Below are 18,874 nucleotides of genomic sequence, written 5' to 3' on the forward strand. Positions count from 1 at the left end.
CCATACAAATACACATATATTACGGACATGTGTCGGCAGGTACCAGACAACCACCTAATGCATATGGAGGACTCCTGACAGCTGCCGCCAGAGGAGCACATAGCGATCGGACAAGATCTGAATTTGAGATTTTTAAAATATTAACATTAATTCACTGCCAAATCTGCATGTAATAAATCCACACAATGGTGCAGAATATACACCACAGATATTCAATCCCAAAGCAACCTTAGGCCACGTCTCCACACTGCAGTCTCCAGGTGTGTTTGCAACTACTATGGCTATGCAGAACATTGCGCCGCCATTCGAGAACACAAGGGGTGTAGTTTTAGATGCATGCACATGGAAAACAGAGGGGACGGCTCCATGAAGTCACATATAGACTAGCTTCACGCCATGAGCGGGTCCAACATACAGAAAATGGTGCAAATCTTTCCATTATAATTTTTCGGTGTTGGTGTCACCCCCACTTTATAAATACTGGTGTGAACACAGCCTTATAATAAAAAGTCAAAAAACAAGGCACCGTCCCTGCAGATTAGGATCAGCCGAGAGGAACATTCCAGGAACCCTGCTGAGTGCAACAATAGTCAATGAATATTAACACAGACGGGGGTGGAAGTCGGGATCCAAAACAACTGGTAATAAAAGTCTCCGAAACAAGACAATAGCCTGTAACAATACAGCGCTGCACACCCCATCACAACATCAACAAGCCTGATAGAGAAACAGTCTGGCCATATAGATAACTTAACTCTGCACAGTCGGTCCTATTCCAGGCAATGGGAACCCTCAGACTTGTACAAGACTAAATGACCACAGATTTGGGGAATCTTCCAGTATTACAGACAAAAAACAATTACTGATACTGACTAGAGCCTTGTTCAGATTGTTACTGATAATCATTATATCAATAGGCAGCGGACCAACCAGATCAATGCGCATAAATAGGAACAGCTTCACATTGCATTATGGGTAACGGGACCATGCGTGTCCGTAATCAAAGACCAGATCTGATATCACATGAGGAAGGGGAGTCCGATCATTTAGGTACAATGCTAAGAGAAGGCATGCCACATGGGCTCAGTATGGGCACAATCCATGCCCAGCTACTGTATATTGTAACAAGGCATCGCTGCCAGCACACTGCATACATTAATATCAATCAGGGTTATATAAGCAGCTCTGCCAGTGCTGGGCATTACATAAGCCAGCTATGTGGGCATCACACTATCCCAGCTATACCCATCACTGTACAACACTATCTCAACTATGCCCATCACACTATCCATGGCCATCACACTATGCCAGCTATACCCATTACTGCCCATCACACTATCCATGCCTATCACACTATCCCAGCCATGCCCATCTCACTATCCATGCCCATCACACTATCCCAGCCATGCCCATCTCACTATCCATGCCCATCACACTATCCATGCCCATCACACTATCCCAGCCATGCCCATCTCACTATCCATGCCCATCACACTATCCATGCCCATCACACTATCCCAGCCATGCCCATCACACTATCCCAGCCATGCCCATCACACTATCCCTGCTATGCCCATCACACTATCCCTGCTATGCCCATCACACTATCCATGCCCATCACACTATCCATGCCCATCACACTATCCCAGCCATGCCCATCTCACTATCCATGCCCATCTCACTATCCCAGCTATGCCCATCACACTATCCATGCCCATCACACTATCCATGCCCATCACACTATCCCTGCTATGCCCATCACACTATCCATGCCCATCACTGCCCACCCCCCTATCCCATCACTGCCCATCACACTATCCCAGCTATACCCATCACACTATCCCAGCTATACCCATCACACTATCCGTGCCCATCCCCCTATCCATGCCCATCACACCGGGCACTGCCGTGCTGCTCACCCTTCACGTCGTTCGCCAGGGTCATCCAGTTCGCCTTGAACATCTGGCAGTGCCCGCACCAGCTGGCGAAGAACTGGGCGATCCAGCAGCTGGAGGAGTTGAGCATCAGCCCCCCGCCCCCGATCTCCAGAGACACCAGCGGGTCCTCCTCATCGTACAGGTGAGCGTGTCCCGGCACCAGCCCCGCCAGCAGCAGCAGCCACACTGCGGGGACTCTGAGCACCGTGCCCGGCATCATGACACCTCCGAGCCCGACTGTGCAGGAGACATCCCGGGGGAAGGTGGCGAGCAATGAGCACGCCCACCTGGCGCAAGGGGGCGGTATTATGCGGGTAACCACGCCCACAACAGCACAGAGGGCGGGAAGGTGTGAGCGCAGGTGGCGGTACTCGAACGGTTACCCCGCCCACAACAGCTGAGAGGGCGGCAAACTGTAAGCGAAGGGGGCGGTACTCTGCTGGTAACCCCGCCCACAACAGCACAGAGGGGCGGGAAGTGTGCGCGCAGAGGGCGGTACTCAGACGGTAACCCCGCCCACAACAGGGACTTTAAAAGTCATATCTTTGGTACGGCATAGGGGATAGGTAGCTGGTAGGGGGTGGTCTGACTGCTGGGAGCCCCATGGACCGGGCAAACAGAAGCCACTTGTCCCCTCAGGAAATAGGGCAGCAGTTTGCTTACTTAAAGGGGATATCCAGGGTTAGAAAAACATGGAGAAACAGCATGACTCTTGCCCTCAGTTTGGGTGTGGCTTTGCAACTCAGGTCATTTAACCCTTTGAGGACCAGTCCCAAAATGACCCAGTGGACCGCACAAATTTTGATCTTTGCGCTTTCGTTTTTCCCTCCTCCCCTTCTAAGAGCTCCAGCACTCTCAGTTTTCTATCTACAAGCCATGTAAGTGCTTGTTTGTTACAGGAATAGTTGTACTGTGTAATGGCGTCTTTCCTTCTACCATAACATGTATGACGGAATCCCAAATATATTATTTATGAAGATATAAATTGGTGAAATCGCAAAAAAGAATGCAATATGGTAACGTTTGGGGGGTTCCTGTGTCTACAGAATGCACTATATGGTAACAGCGACATGACATGGTTATTCTATAGGTCAGTCCGAACACAACCATATGCAGCTTACACAGATTCTCTTAGGCCCCATTCACACGTCAGTGTCAGTTTTTACTGTCAGGAATTCCTGATCAGGAGGCCTCAAATGTCATCAGGAAAGTATCAGGATTTCCTGACAGTAATCCGTTTTTTCTTTCAGAAAACCATCAGGAAAAACCTTCAGGATTTCCTGATGAGAAGAAAAAAAATAGGACATGATGTAGTTGTAGTTCAACAACTGGACGGTCACACAGCTTGCAGAACTACAACTCCCATCATGCCCGGCTGACAGGTCATGATGGGAGTTGTACTTCTGCAGTCTGTGGCCACCCAGGTTGCAGGTCATGATGGGAGTTGTAATTCTGCAACCTGGATGGCCACAGACTGCAGAAGTACAACTCCCATCATGACCTGTAGGAAAGGAGTTTTAGTTCTGAGGGGGGGGGGGGGGGGGGAGAATCTCACCTGTACGCCTTAAAGTATTATTGGGTTCACCAAGCTTAGCGATGCCACCAGCTGTATAGCGGATAATAATAGTAAATGTTTTTGGATAAAGTGGCTGCTTCTTTTCCTTTATGCTTTTTCCTTTCCTTTAAGTTCAATAGCTGCTCGGGGGATAGGTAAGAGTCCCACTGCCCAATGTCTTTCACTGTAGTCCACAACAGAGGATTGAAATAGACACAGGCTATGTTCACACAACGTCAAAAAAAATTGAGAAAAGGCGCCCGATTTTGATATTTAAAAAAACATCATTTTTTGCTGCAATATAACTGACTACAATGGCAATACATTGAAGTCAATGGGAAGACGGACGTCCAATGCGCACAGTGTATTCAATAACGGACATTTTTACCGCGGACGTCAAAATGAAATGAACACGATTATTATTTTCGGACGTCGTTTGCAAACAGGGGACGTTTTTTATTAGTTGTTCACACAGTTTTTCTTTTGTCACTGTTCTTTCTCTCTTTTTACTATTAAATTCAATCGACTTTTCAATTAAGCCGCATCCAAAGTCCAATTAGTGACCCCAAACTAGAATAATGTACAAACACCTGTCAGTGCAGGGGAGGCCAGGCTGCTAAATTACGTCCGTTATTTTGAGTAATTTTAAACGGAGCTGAGAAAAACATTGTGTGAACATAGCCAAATCCTGATGCCGTGCCACAAATCCATGGCGAGGAGAGTGTTGGGGTGAGACCTATGGCCGTATCCATGTTTTCCCAGTAGCCCTAGGGCTGCATCCAACTTCTTTAGACATACGGACAGCATAATGTGTATTTATACATGTTCAGGTTTCCAAGCACTAACTGGTTACCTGGGGGGTTAAAAGGCTTGGCATTAGTTCTCCTACAGTATAATGTCTGTCCGTTAATAAATCTATAGTACAAATATACTATTACACAGATCATGACACATGAATAGAATTTGGTTTGGCAAATGGTGAATTCAATCACTGGCAATTACCACCCATAACAAGAATAATGGACCGGGGGGGGTGGGGGGGGGGTGGGCTGTGTTGGGAACTGGTTCCTTGGCTGTGTTTCCGCATAATGCATTAGATATTCATTATAACGCACACCAACCATTGCTTCCCTAACAACCACGCAGTGTTGCTGGGATTATCTGCAACATTGAACATCTATTGGGGACAAATTCGGGTAACTATCAACACAACCACACAAGGTCAGTTCTATGCACGAGCCCTATTAGATCAGAATGGGGCTTGTGCACAAAACCAGCGTGGTCTTATCCAAAGTCAGTGGCGTAGCTACCGCGCAGTGACCTCTGTGCCGGAAGTAACATCCTCGGTGTGCACAGAGCTCTATGGTTCGTGTGCGTCCAGGAATGGGCCAAAGCCAGGCAGCCGGGAGCCGCACGGCAGACGACAGCCAGACCGAGGAGGACAGAGACACGGCGGGGGAGCGAGTTGTCAGGTGAGTTGTGTGTTTGTTTTGTTTTGCACAGGCTTGCTGCCATTATAAGGGGATTTTAAAGGGGATTACAATGGGGGCCATCTATAAAGGGATTTCAAAGGGGATTACAAAGGGGGGCATCTAAAAGGGGATTATAAAGGGGGTTACAATGGGGGGCATCTATAAAGGGATTATAAAAGGGGTTACAAAGGGGGGCATCTATAAAGGGATTATAAAGGGGGTTACAATGTGGGCCATCTATAAAGGGGATTATAAAGGGGGTTACAATGGGGGCCATCTATAAAGGGGATTATAAAGGGGGTTACAATGGGGGCCATCTATAAAGGGGGTTACAATGGGGGCCATCTATAAAGGGGGTTACAATGGGGGCCATCTATAAAGGAGGTTACAATGGGGGCCATCTATAAACGGGATTACAATAGGGGCTATCTATAAGGGGGATTATAAGGGGCGCCATCTATAAGGGGATTTTAAAGAGGATTACAATGGGGGCCATCTATAAAAGGATTTTAAAGGGGATAACAAAGGGGGGCATCTAAAAGGGAATTATAAAGGGGGTTACAATGGGGGCATCTATAAGGGGATTATAAAGGGGGTTACAATGGGGGGGCATCTATAAGGGGATTATAAAGGGGGTTACAATGGGGGGCATCTATAAGGGGATTATAAAGGGGGTTACAATGGGGGGCATCTATAAGGGGATTATAAAGGGGGTTACAATGGGGGGCATCTATAAAAGGATTATAAAGGGCATTACAATGGGGGCCATCTATAAAGGGGATTATAAGGGAGGTTACAATGGGGGCCATCTATAAAGGGGGTTACAATGGGGGCCATCTATAAAGAGGATTACAATAGGGGCCATCTATAAGGGGGATTATAAGGGGTGCCATCTATAAGGGGGATTACATGGGGGCCATTATAAGGGGGATAACATGGGGGCCATCTATAAAGGAGACTACATGGGGAGTGTATGCAATAGGGCATGTACTATAGTGGGGGGCATATACTATAAGGGGGTCCCATAGAGTCAGCCTACCCACTAAATGAGGGTGTAAAGGGGCCAATACAGATGTGCAGTGTGTAAAGAGATGAGGATGGTGACAAAGTGAGGAGCCTAATATGTCTGTCTGGCAGATTCTGTGGATTCGTGGCTCGGAGAAGTTCTCATGATGGCCCAGGACAGAAGAAGAAGATGAAAAGGGAAGAACTCATATCAGAGAAGACATCCCATGTGAGTCACCTGATATAACTGCACTGTAATGTATATGGTGTACAGGACCTGTGTACAGCTGCGTCCACCTCTATATGACTGGATGAGTTGATAGTGATCTGTGTACAGTGGATGTTATTCAGTAGCAGCCGCGGTGTTAGTCATTATGTGTTGGTGTTAGTCAGTAGCAGCGGTGGTAGTGGTCAGTAGCAGCGGTGGTGTTAGTCAGTAGTAGCGGTGGTATTAGTCAGTAGCAGCGGTGGTGTTAGTCAGTAGTGGTGGTGTTAGGAAGTAGCAGCGGTGGTGTTAGTCAGTATGTGGCAGTGTTAGTATATGGCGGTGTTATTTGTTACTTGTTATCTGGTACTGTGTTTTATTGGATTTAGTATACAGGATCTGGTCAGTAACAATATGGTGGTTGTGGTGTGGCAGTAATATTTCCTTCCTCTATACTGGTATTATTGGTAATATTGGTCTCAGTATATAGGATTTGGTTAGTAACAGTATGGCGGTAATATGTATGGTGATAATATTTCCCATATACTGACTGGTATTATTGGTAATATCAGTCTTGAGATTTATAATATATATATATATATATATATATATATATATATATATATATATATATGTATATACCAATAGCATCGCTTGGTTGAGGAAGGGGGGGGGGGCCCAGGTTGACCTCCTGCACCAGGGACCAAGAGACATTAGCTACGCCCCTGTCCATAGTTATGCACTTACAGCGGGCAGGAGCGACTGGATGCTGATCGAGTAAATATCATAACAGGTACCACTTAAAGGGGTAGTTAAGAAAATCAACTGGTTCTAGAGATTTGTAATTTACTTCTATTAAAAAAATCTCTAGTCTTCTAGTACTTATCAGCTGCTGTATGTCCTGCAGGAAGTGGTGTGTTTCTGCAGTTTGACACAGTACTCTCTGCTGCCACCTCTGTCCATGTCAGGAACTGTTCAGAGCAGTAGCAAATTCCCATAGAAAATCTCCCCTGCTCTCCGGACTGGAAAGAATACCGCGGTTCCTGCTGGATATACAGCAACCGATAAGTACTGCAAGTAAATTACATTTGAAAGATTTTTTTTTTTTTTTTTTGCTGAACTACCCCTTAAAGGTTCTGCTCCAGGTTTTACTATCAATAACTGTAAACAATTTTGCTGTGTGAACAAGGCCTTAAGCTATTGTCTTATCCTTATGAAATACATTGTAATGTTTCTCATTGTTTTCTTACCACACCAGTGACATCAGATTGATCACTAATTACTATTATTACTATTGATCATTCATCTCTGTAGTCAGATCAAATGTATGTACAACCCTTCCCTAAGGCCTGCACAGACAGACCCAAGCCACTGTCCTCTATATAACATGTTATTAAGTGCCTGTTGATTTTTATATGCCTGTGCAACATCTGATGCACGTCTGGGCAATTATTAGCGGATACTGCCCTGTGTAATAGGCCCAGCCATCAGCTGACAAGCGTGCAAATGCTCATTCAGTAGGTAATCGCATTGACATTAAAGGGGTAGTGCGGCATTTAACATTTATTCACTACATAACACACATTACAAAGTTATACAACTTTGTAATGTGTGTTATTTAAGTGAATGGCCCCCTTCCCTGTGTCCCCCCCACCCCGGAAGTGTGGTGCGGTATACTTACTGAATTGCTGTCGACTCGGTCGCCATCTTGGGTCAACGACGTCATCTTCAGGAGGCCAGCCGGACCGTTCCAGCCATCCCTCATGCCAGCCCCCCTCTGCCACTTCATTAGCTGCTCAGCCGCGATTGGTAAATTATACATCTATATAACTCTCTGACACCAGTTGATTTGAAAGAAAAAGATTTTCGCTGGACAACCCCTTTAATGAAAACTGGAAATGGACCAGATCCCCCGAGGCTTTCCACTAAGGGGCTCCTTGACTCCTACTTTTTGTCAATCCAAACCTTATGTGGCATCAAAATCAGCACAACATGTCACCAAGCACAATGCCGAGCAGGTGTAGTGGTTTAAAGCAACTGGACTCTGTAACAATGTGTTATGTGGAGTGACAGATCTCACTTCTAAGTTTGGGATTGACAGAAGAATGTTACCTGTCGGACTGCCTCGTGCCAGCTGTGGAGTAGGGATAACACTGGGGTAGTTTTCAGGGTTTGGCTTAGGCCCCGTAGTTCTGGTGCAGGAGAATCATGAAAGGAGAAGTCCGGGGGGCAGGGGATGGTGGAAAATAAAAAAAAACAATATGCTTACCACTCCCCGAGCCCACACTACGCTGCATGACAGAGCTCCTGGACCCTGCCGCCTGTCATCTTCTCCTGGGTTCAGGGTACGTCATGACCCGCGTTCGACGACATAAACGGGTGGGATTTAGCCTGCTCAGCCAATCAGTGACTGCAGCGGTGTCCCGCCCCAGTCACAGACTGGCTGAGCAGGGCATCCGTCAGCCAGGTCGAGATACAGTATATCCTGCGGGGAGCTTTAGAATTAATTTAGAATTAATAATTTTTTACCCCCTGCCCCGCAAGACTTCAGCATACCAAGACACATTACAGACAATCGTATACTTCCAACTCTTTGGGAACAGTTTGGGTTCGGCTCATTTCTGTTCCACCATGATTGTATTCCAGTGCAAAAAACAAGGGCATAAAGTCATGGAGGAGGCGTCTGGTGTGGAAGAACATGACTGGCTGCACTCAACCCCATCCAACACCTTTGGGATGAACAGAGATTTTAAGCCAGAGCCTCTCACCCAACCCAGTAAGGAAGAATATACAAGCATTGATCAGTTAAAGCAATCCCAAGATTGCTCATAATAGTCTTCTAGGGAAGGGGTCACCAACCACTGTGCTTTGAACTTATACTGGGCCATAGATCATCTGGTCCCAGGCTAGTGAACCTAAGCAAGTGCCAGGGCTCCACTTTGCTGCCGGGTGCCTATCCCTTTAACTGTAAGCACTTGTAATGAATCCTTACAATTAGGGCCCTATTCCACCGGACAATTATCGTTCAGATTATCGTTAAATAGTTTGAATCTAAACGATAATCGTTCGGTTGAAATGCAGTTAAAGATTAACGACCGAACGAGAAATCATTGATCGCTTTATAAGACCTGGACCTATTTTTATCGTTGCTCATTCGCAAATTGTTCGCATTGAATAAGACATTGTTCGGTCGTTCGCTGTAGATACGAATGCAATAGCGAAGAAAAGACGATCACAAATACGATCATAAGTAACGATTATCATTCCATGGAAATAAGTGAACGTTTTCAGGTCTTTCGCAATAGCTGTCGTTTAAAATAGTTAATCGTTAACGATTATGCGAACGATAATTGTCCGGTGGAATAGGGCCCTTACTTTTTAAGGCCAGTTCACACAGAGTAAAAGAGGCAGAATTCCACGACGGAACTCTCTGCCATGGAATCCCCCCAGCCTTCGTGTTATACTGGCTGTCTATGGGAGGGCTCGCGCAGAGAGGCACAGAAAGAGGAGGCACCAGTATGACACGGAGGCTGGCAGGATTCCGCGATGGAGAGTTCCACCTCTTTTACTCCGTGTGAACTGGCCCTTACAGAGTAAAGAGACATTGGTTCCCAGCCCTGCCAACCACTCCAGTGGCTGCAGGGCTGCGGTCACAAGAAGCCGCTCTTTTCCCCAGTGCTCCGGCACTCCGCCACTTTGCGCAGTGGTTGCAGTGGTATGAAATGAATGGCTGTCACCCTTGCCGTGCTAAGCTCTGTGCAGACAGAACTCATACACAAGCTGGTGCAGCCAAAGCACAGACAGCTGGAGGATTATGCTGCATGAACAGCCAGAACTGTTTAATAATGTTTTGCTTTATTACTCAATTACACATTGTAGGATGTAGTTATTCCTTGATCATCATTACCCACAGAAGTAGGAGGATACTGAGGGTGTCCATCAACAATCCGAAACAAGATAAGCAAACAATGGAGGCGAAAGGAAAATAATGAGTTCATAATTATTACATGTTGATGCTTATCTTGGTCTTGTCAGCATGGTATTATTTAGTAAGCCGTACAATGTTGATCTGGTGGGGTGATGGAATTATGATAGAAATGTATGGCACTGTAAAAGAGTGTATATGGTTTTAAAGGGGATCTCTGGCATTTTTTTTTTCCTTTCAAATCAGAAAGTTATACAGATACGTAAATTACTTCTGTTTAAAAATATCAAGTTCTCCAGTACTTATCAGCTGCTGTATGTCCTGCAGGAAGTGGTGCATTCTTTCCAGTCTGACACAGCGCTCTCTGCTGCCACCTCTGTCCATGTCAGGAACTGTCCAGAGCAATAGCAAATCCCCATAGAAAACCTCTCCTGCACAGCAAACCATCAAGCGACAAGCGAGAAATTGTTCATTTTGATCTTTCAACATCTCGGAAGTAGTGGCCAGAGCCCCACATGAGGACCCCTGGGGGAGTGTGTTAGGCGAGTATGGATAATTTATTATTTTGTATGGGAGCCAAAATTCTAGTGCGCACAGTTTTATTTAGCTCCCCCGCTGATCCAAATGAGATTGAGAGCCCAACTAGGAGCAGGGATCGATGTATGTGATACATGTAAGCCCTATAGCGATACAACGATAGCAATAACCTACCTTAGATACGTACTGTCCCTATTTTTCTAAGAATTGATTGCTCCGATTGCTAGTCTTGCAGAACACGTTTAGCCGCCATCGAGGAGTATTACAAGATGTATTATCAAAAAGAAAACAGGGTTGGTAAATACTTAAAGACTTTAATCTCGCTCGTTCATTTTCTCTGAGAACTGATCCACCCTTTAGTTTGTATTTCTAAGGGAAATCCCATAATTAAGGCGGCCAAGAGGAGGGGAAGACGGGAGCACGGAACAATGCGTAAGTCATGTCACCGATTTCCTGCCTCATATCAGTAGCAATGAAGAAAATCCAGTCACCTTCCCTTAAGCGTAACTTAAGCCTTGACACATCTTATTCATAATGACCCCATATTACATGACCCCCGTACAGCAAGCATTTGTTGATGGTGGGATTTATGGACTGTACTCATATCATTAACCTCTTTCCAACATCTAAAGTACATATTATAACATACACATACTGTAATGGAGGGGTGTCAAACTCAGGCCCTCCAGCTGTTGTAAAACTACAAGCTTTAGCTTTGGCTGTCCAGGCATGATGGGAATTGTAGTTTTAAAACAGCTGGAGAGCCTGAGTTTGACAAGTCTGCTGTAATGGCTGACTTTAGGGATAACTCTGACCTTGGCCTTTTAACCCCTTAGATGCCATAGTAGAGATCACAGCATCTAAGTGGTTTGACAGACATATGGTGCTAACCCCTGTTATTGTGTTAAGTGCTTGTCATGGCAGGCTCCCACGTCTGGCACACTACTGAGGCTCCTGTCGGCATTATAATAAAATAATTTTTTAAAGGTTAACAAAAAAAGCAAAAAAAAAAATAGCACTCCAACAACAATATGGCTGCAGTAGAATAGCAATTATCAGTATAAGCCATTCAAAGATTGCTTATAATAGTCTCCCAGGGCAGGGGTCACCAACCACTGTACCTCGAACTTATACTGGGCCATGGAAGCACAGAGAGGAACCCACTACTATGTAGAGGTAGAGAGGGGCCTAACCACTATATGGGGCATTTCTACCGCATTTCTCTAAATAAAAAGACATTGTTATATGTATTTTTTTTCCTCCAAAAAGGGGCTTGGACTTATTTTCGGTATACCCCTACACTGCAGCCCCACTCTATACAGTAGTTAGCCACCATACTGTATGTCCCACTGTTAGGCTCCTATACTGTGAGCTCCCCTGTCAGGCCTTTTAATTGTATACCTCCCTCCCCCCTCAGTAGTTGTTCCCCCATACTGTATACATCCCCTCTCTGCAGTAAGGCCCTTATACTGTATACCTCCCCCTTCCCTCTGTAGTTGTTATACTGTATACATCCCCTCTCTGCAGTAAGGCCCTTATACTGTATACCTCCCCCTTCCCTCTGTAGTTGTTATACTGTATACATCCCTTTTTTGCAGTTAGGCCTTTAAACTATATGTGAAAAAATGGAAATAGATCCCACAGCTCCGGTAAAATGTAGAAAATTTATTGAAACATAAATAAAAAATAAAGTGATAAAAATCACGCCGACGCGTTTCGGGTATAACCCTTAATCATGGCCATGATTAAGGGTTATACCCGAAACGCGTTGGAGTGATTTTTATCACTTTGCTATTTTTCAATGAATTTTCTACACTTTACCGGAGCTGTGGGATCCATTTCCATTGCAGGAGAGACCAGCATTATGGGGGTGAGCTGACAAACTTGCTCTGTTGTGTCTTCAAACTATATACCTCCCCTCCCTCTGTACTTTTTTCCCCATACTGTATACATCTCCTGTCTGCAAGTAGTCCCTATACTTTATACCTCCGCCTCTGTAGACAGCCCATGTACCCTCTGGACTCCCATATTCAATGTCCCCTATTCTGCATCTTCTTACCACTCCTGCAGCTAATTTTGAGCAGGTGGGGGCGGAGCATAACAAGCCTGGCCCTGATTGGCTGATGCTCGGCCACCTAATATTTCACGTCTACTTTAAAAAGCCTGCAAAATGGGGATAGGTCTTATTAAACATGGTATTTGGAGGCACATATTGGGCACAACTGCTTATCCGGGAGCACTGTTACTGTGCGCAGCAATAAAGTTTCTGCTTCAAACACCATTAAAATAGTATTAGAGGCTGTGAATGGACGTGAATTGTGGCCTTATTGCCCACCCCTTCCCCGAAGTTTAATTTATTTGCTGTTATACTACGATGCTTACATGTTCGCCTTTAAGGGTATGTTCACACTGAGTAAATCAGGCGGAATTCCACCTGTCTATGGGAGAGCGCGTGCTCCTCATTGTTATATATCCTACCATTGAAAGCTTCTTTGGCTGTTTCTCACGCTAGCAATAACTCATCAATTTACACATCTTATACAGACCGAACAATTTATGGCAATGGCGCACACAGTAGAACACCCTGCTGAGAACAGATTCAGGAAATTTGGCAGCGGTATAGGCTCTTGGCGTGTTGCCTCTTTTTCAACATGTATCAAAGAATTAAAAGGTGAACAATTCCCCAGCAGAGACGGGTAAAGTTCTCACATCCTCTCACAGTGTCAACATTAGCTTAACCTGCTGACGTCACACAGAGCCCTGTGTCCCATATCCAGCTGACAAGCTGCTGCTGTTTTTTGCAGAATTATGCTGAAATGTTTACTTTAGTACCTTGAGCCTATTAAAGGGGTACTCCAGAGGAAAAAAAATCTTTTCAAATCAACTGGTGTCAGAAAGTTATACAGATATGTAAATTACTTCTATTTAAATATCTCAAGTCTTCCAGTACTTATCAGCTGCTGTATGTCCTGCAGGAAGTGGTCTGACCCAGTGCTCTCTGCTGCCACATCTGTCCATGTCAGGCACTGTCCAGAGCAGGCAAGGTTTTCTATAGTGATTTGCTACTGCTCTGGACAGTTCCTGACATGGACAGAGATGGCAGCAGAGAGCACACACAGCAGATGTGTTGCAGAAATATGTGGGACTGTCCCATTTATCTGAATGGAGCTTGCTGAAATCCATGGGAGGATTTTTTCCAATGGTTTTTGTGCTTACTGCAGAAACTGCATTCAGATCCAACAAATGCCTGGTGTAAATATCTGAAATTTCATGAATTTTCTACATTCCTGCATAATTTTTTTTCACTAAAACCAGGTCAGATTTTCAGAGAACCAAATCAAACAAATAAGTCGAAAATATATTAGGTCACGTATTTGTGAGCGGCCGATGTATGTAAACACTGGCTTTCAGTATCTGTTTGTTAAGACAGAACGCTCTGAAGCTGCAGCGTGCGGGACCCGGGAAGAAGCGGACCACAGGAGGAGCCCTGGACCATGGATAGGTAATGTATGCCAGTTTAGCAAGGGCATCGGTAACGATGTCCATGCAGCCCTTGTTAAACGATTATCTGGCTGCGCGGCTCTGTCATTACAGCGCGGCACATATCTGTACAGTTCCCCCGCTCCCTGCATCTTAACACAGATGCTGCCCGGGTGGGGGAGACTCCGTTACAGGCATTCCACGTTTCTCACGGAACACGGAATGTGTGAATGCAGCCTAAGGTTAGGACTTTGACTTGGTCCTTCCAAAACTTTACTTTTCTTTAACCATTGTACAGTAGAATTACTTGTGTACTTAGGGTTGTTTTCTTGCAGCATGACCCACGTTCCCATTAGCGCACACACACGTTGCTGGTACAATAAAGAACTAACCAGACACCCGGGGCAGAGCCCACCCGACCCCTGATAGAGACCCATATACATACATACTGACTTGCAGGAGGGGGTAAGTATATGGGTCCCTACCAGGGGCTTGGGCGGGCTCTGCCCCGGGTGTTGGGTTGGAAGGTTCCCATTAATTGTTCCATCAATGAAGGCACACTGTCCTTATCCAGATGCAGCAAATCAGGTCCAAAGCAGAATTTTCCTTGTCACCAAACTGCAGACAGGCAGCAATGTTCCTTTACACACAACTATTAAATTCTCATCTGTAAAACTTTTCATAGTTGATGAATAATGCAAAAGTAAGCAATATTGCAATTGCTATGCATTAGCAAAGTTTCTTACTTTAGCATTTTTGGGCTTGTTCCCTTTCATTTTGTTGGCAGCTCCTTGCCTAGGTTCCTGACCAACGCTCTCCGCAGTGGCCAGGTACCTAGAGAGTTGGTATGTTATTACCAGTTCTACGTCTTCTACTGACGTCCCACACATCTCCAGGGCTTATGGATTGTCCTAGGAGGCATGAGTTATGTCATCTTTGCTCCAGAGAACGGGACGCTTTGCTCTTGCCGTGATGTTTGTTGGTCGACCAATCCTGGGAAGGGTAATAATGGTCTATAATTTTCTCCATTTGTATATGATTGGTAGAAGCGATTTGGTGGATACCAGGTTCTTTGAGATAATCTTGTAACCTTTTCCAGCCCGATAAGCATCAACAACTCTTCTTATTTTCAGAAATCTCCTTTGGTCATGCTACTTCCACGTGTGTTATGAAGATCCGACTTTTGATTGATCAGTTAAAAAAAAAAGTCGTCCACTCACAGATGATTGTTATCCCATTGACTGACAATACCGGATTAGAGATGAGTGAATCTGCTGAAAGTACGGGTTCACATGAACACAAACTATGATCAACAGTTGAATCCCGCTGCCTGGAGATGGTGAAGCGCCAACCTTCGGCAGGTTTGCTAATATCTATATACCGCACTCATTTCACCTTTAAATTGTTGGCAATTCCTAAAGGTTGGATCATTCCCCCCTTTCCATATTTTTAACTAATTTATTTCATTTGCTTCTCTTTACGATTTACTAAATTTGACTTAAATTATATCAGATTTTCACAGAAGTCCTAAAAAAAAGGTAAAGAGTTCATAAACTTTGAAGCACCACTGTATAGCTAGGCGCCTGACAAACGAAGCACCAGTGCTTTAAGTGTACAGGAATACAAATGCTACTGATCAAAAGAGATCCCACCCAGCGTTTTGTATATTCTAATGCCCAGAAATGTGATCTATCATAAGTGCAGTGAAGACTCCTCCTCCCCCCTGTAAAGTCAGAGGCATCAAGGGAAATGTAGGCTGAATTAAAGGGGTATTCCACTCAAACATAACTTTTGATATGTTGCTTGCCCATGGTGAGACTAACAATTCATTCCATACTTGTTATTATCTATTCAGTCTCTGTGCCCCAGTTGAGCTACTGCTTTCTGCTGAAGACACAAAAATCTGTGTATAAGCCTCTCTCTCTGCCTCCGCCCTCCCTTCTGAGACAGCTGATGTAAAAAAGTCCCTGACTGGCTTTATCTGCAACATGGTAGCTTCTTGGTAATGCTGGGAGGGTGATTCACAGTGAGTTCATTTGCAACTTGACCTCAGAATAACCCTGCCAGCATTACAAAGCAGCTACAATATTACAGATAAAGCCAGTCAGGGACTTGTTTACATCAGCTGTCTCAGAAGGGAGGGGGAGAAAGAGAGAACAGCTTACACACAGTTTTTTGTTCCTTTACCAGAAAGCAGAATCTCAGAACTGGGGGAAGGAGGCCGAATAGTGAATAGATAATAAATGGAATGAATTGTTAGTCTCACCATGGGCAGAAACACATCAAAAGTTATGTTTGAGTGGAATATCCCTTAAAGAGATCGATATCAGTGGGGAAGAAGGAACACAGAATCAGGAATGCAGACAAAAGACTGTAAAAGGGTGTAAGACAGTCCTTAAAGAAGCTATTTCAGCTCTGTAAGGAATACCATAAAACATTTGTTGGACTGTACAAATTCCAGATTTTTCCTGGTAATGTACATTGTAATATTAAGAGCTTTGCTTTCCACACACCTGGCTGGTATCCAGACACTGTGCTTAGCATGGCTTTTGCATCCGACAACACCACCAACTAGAACTGAAATAATAAAACTTAATTTCCTTAGTAATTAAATGTACAATAGACTGGGTGGAAGCCGCTTGCATATATGAAGCAAATCCACGGTACTCTAGTATCATTAGCCATGACTCCTATAAGACAGAACCACACCCCGAGTCAGATGTATAAATCAATATTTATTTACAGCTTTGTTACTGTACATTTTCCTGCAGGTTATTCACAAGGCTATACAAAGCAAGGGACTTTACAATGCAGCATTTTGGATGACAGGTACAAGTGGCCCCTGAGCTGTAACCAGCATTGGAGGAATAGGGAGCTGATGTCACTCCACTGCTACAAAGAACACCGATGCAGCCTGCGGGCCCTCCAGCTGGTGGCGCTGCCTTCCTAGCATCTGCTTTATACAGCAGTTGGAGAGTCTGCCGGTCTCTGACACGGATGTCGTGTATACTCTTCAATGCACTACGGTGATAACAAGCTCTAAGTATTAAGTTTCCTGTTGCTATCTAGCAGTAAAGCTGTGTCGAAACTGCAAAGGATTTACTGGAATCTTTTGCTTAGTGATATATTCTTTTTAAGTTTCCTAAAACTTTTTACAAGGAAGAGCTTAATACTGTCAAACGAGTTAGCCAAGTTCTATGGCTGTGATCCAAAGCACTTCACATGGAGCCACTGATAAAATCCTCACGTCCTGTCCGGGACCTCTGTCTGGACAACAATGTTGTCGTCCTGTAACATTTGCTGGTCGTTGTGGCTACTTCAAGCATTAGACTGAATAGGTCGTGAAGAGCAGCTTCAGTGTTGGCTCATAGGACGTAGAATGTTCCTCTGGAATACGTTATCCTCAATCATGCAAAGTGAACTTTATGAGTTACTGTAAGTACAGATCAATAGTGTCATCACTACTGCGAGGAAAGCAATGCACTGACATACTCTCCCTAATGTATGGAATTAAGGTGAAACGTTTGACATTATGTTGATCGTGGAGGAGACGCCCTTTTTAGAATGATAATTTGCTTACACAATCGTCCTAAGATTACTCTGTGTATCTGAAGAAACTTCTTATGCCAGCGTTCTAGGGAGACTGCTATCACCTACACTATATTGTACACCCAACAATTCAAGTATTGCAAGAAAGTAGGTAAGGACACTTGATGAGGCAGCTTTACACACCCATGTCAGGTCGCACTGTTTATCAGTGTCACACACCCCTATGCACGGTTGGTGGAGAAACACTGACAATTCCACTACCACAAACCTTCAGGGCGGCAAGCCACCCACCTAGATGCAGCTTGCTAATATAGTTATTACAGTCTGCTTGCGCTTTAAATGGCCTTAAGACCAACCGGGAAAGTGTCACAGCTAGAGACTGGGGAAAAAAAAATAAGAAGTCTCTTCTATTTCTGATCCTTGAAAATTCATAAATAATTTAAAATCAAGTCAAAACCCATAGTAAAATGCTGTGTGCAGCATGAAGTCCAGAACTTTCTAGTTACAGGAGGAGGTCTGGGTGCAGTCCTCCTGGCTTCTTCACGTTCTCAGATTAACACTTCAGGGTCTGGTTCACTGTTTCGGGAACAGCCCAGCCCAGTGACTCCTTCTCCTTATACAAGGAGAGCCGGTGCATCCACAATTACATGAAGCTTCAGGCAAGTGCCTATTCACACGTGGAGGGATTGATTCCTCTTGTTCTGGATGCTCTGAAGGACCTGTATGGTGTCACGTATTAAGGCCTCAAATATTCCATCAGCCAACTGCATTTTTACAAAGAGCTCATCCTCATCGTAGTTCACCCACTGCGCCTCTTCCTCATGCAGCTCTTGTACCTGGAAAGAAAAAAAGATTTTAGAAGGGAGATAATGCATGATGTATAACTAAGGCATAAACTGTACGGTATCTGGAGTCCAAATAACAGCCGAGTATTTTCAGTACATGTCTTGGCGTGGGGGTGTTATAGACTTAAAGGGGGTTATCCAGAGTTTAAAAAAAAAAAAAAAAAAGACCAGCAGCTTTATTCCAGAAAGAGCACCACTCACAGTCAAACTGGGGGCCGACAGACCTGCCCCCGATGCTCGGGAATAGACCGGCGCTGTGCACGGGAACCAGGCGGCGTTTAAAAAAATTAGGAAAAAAAAAAAAAAGGACCTCGCTATCGGCATCCCCACAACGGGACCGGTCTGTTGAGTTAAAAAACCCAAA

The 18,874-nt window shown here is 44.7% G+C and overlaps 2 protein-coding genes and 1 long non-coding RNA gene across 6 annotated transcripts in view; 1 reads left to right on the top strand and 2 right to left on the bottom strand.

Annotated features, from left to right (window-relative positions):
• Nucleotides 1-2,197, bottom strand: part of QSOX1 (quiescin sulfhydryl oxidase 1) — a 39,103-nt gene extending 36,906 nt beyond the window's left edge. The window contains exon 1 of the mRNA XM_069981162.1: nucleotides 1,920-2,197. Coding sequence (XP_069837263.1) covers nucleotides 1,920-2,157 — 238 coding nt within the window. The 5' untranslated portion in view covers nucleotides 2,158-2,197. The remainder of the gene's footprint in view (nucleotides 1-1,919) is intronic.
• A 62-nt stretch (nucleotides 2,198-2,259) lies between these two features.
• On the top strand, nucleotides 2,260-17,204 carry LOC138799672 (uncharacterized). Of its 2 annotated transcripts, none has more exons than XR_011364295.1 (3): nucleotides 2,260-2,485; nucleotides 15,250-15,477; nucleotides 16,888-17,204. It is a non-coding gene; the product is annotated as an uncharacterized lncRNA (long non-coding RNA). The 2 variants fall into 2 exon arrangements; XR_011364296.1 differs by having other exon boundaries at nucleotides 2,260-2,352.
• The window catches only part of CEP350 (centrosomal protein 350), a 50,477-nt gene continuing 48,434 nt past the window's right edge, over nucleotides 16,832-18,874 (bottom strand). For all 3 annotated transcript variants that reach the window (XM_069981159.1, XM_069981157.1, XM_069981158.1), the window contains exon 38: nucleotides 16,832-18,501. In XM_069981159.1, coding sequence (XP_069837260.1) covers nucleotides 18,337-18,501 — 165 coding nt within the window. In that variant the 3' untranslated portion in view covers nucleotides 16,832-18,336. The remainder of the gene's footprint in view (nucleotides 18,502-18,874) is intronic.

The sequence above is a fragment of the Dendropsophus ebraccatus genome, chromosome 8 (assembly GCF_027789765.1).
Source record: "Dendropsophus ebraccatus isolate aDenEbr1 chromosome 8, aDenEbr1.pat, whole genome shotgun sequence".
NCBI lineage: Eukaryota > Metazoa > Chordata > Amphibia > Anura > Hylidae > Dendropsophus > Dendropsophus ebraccatus.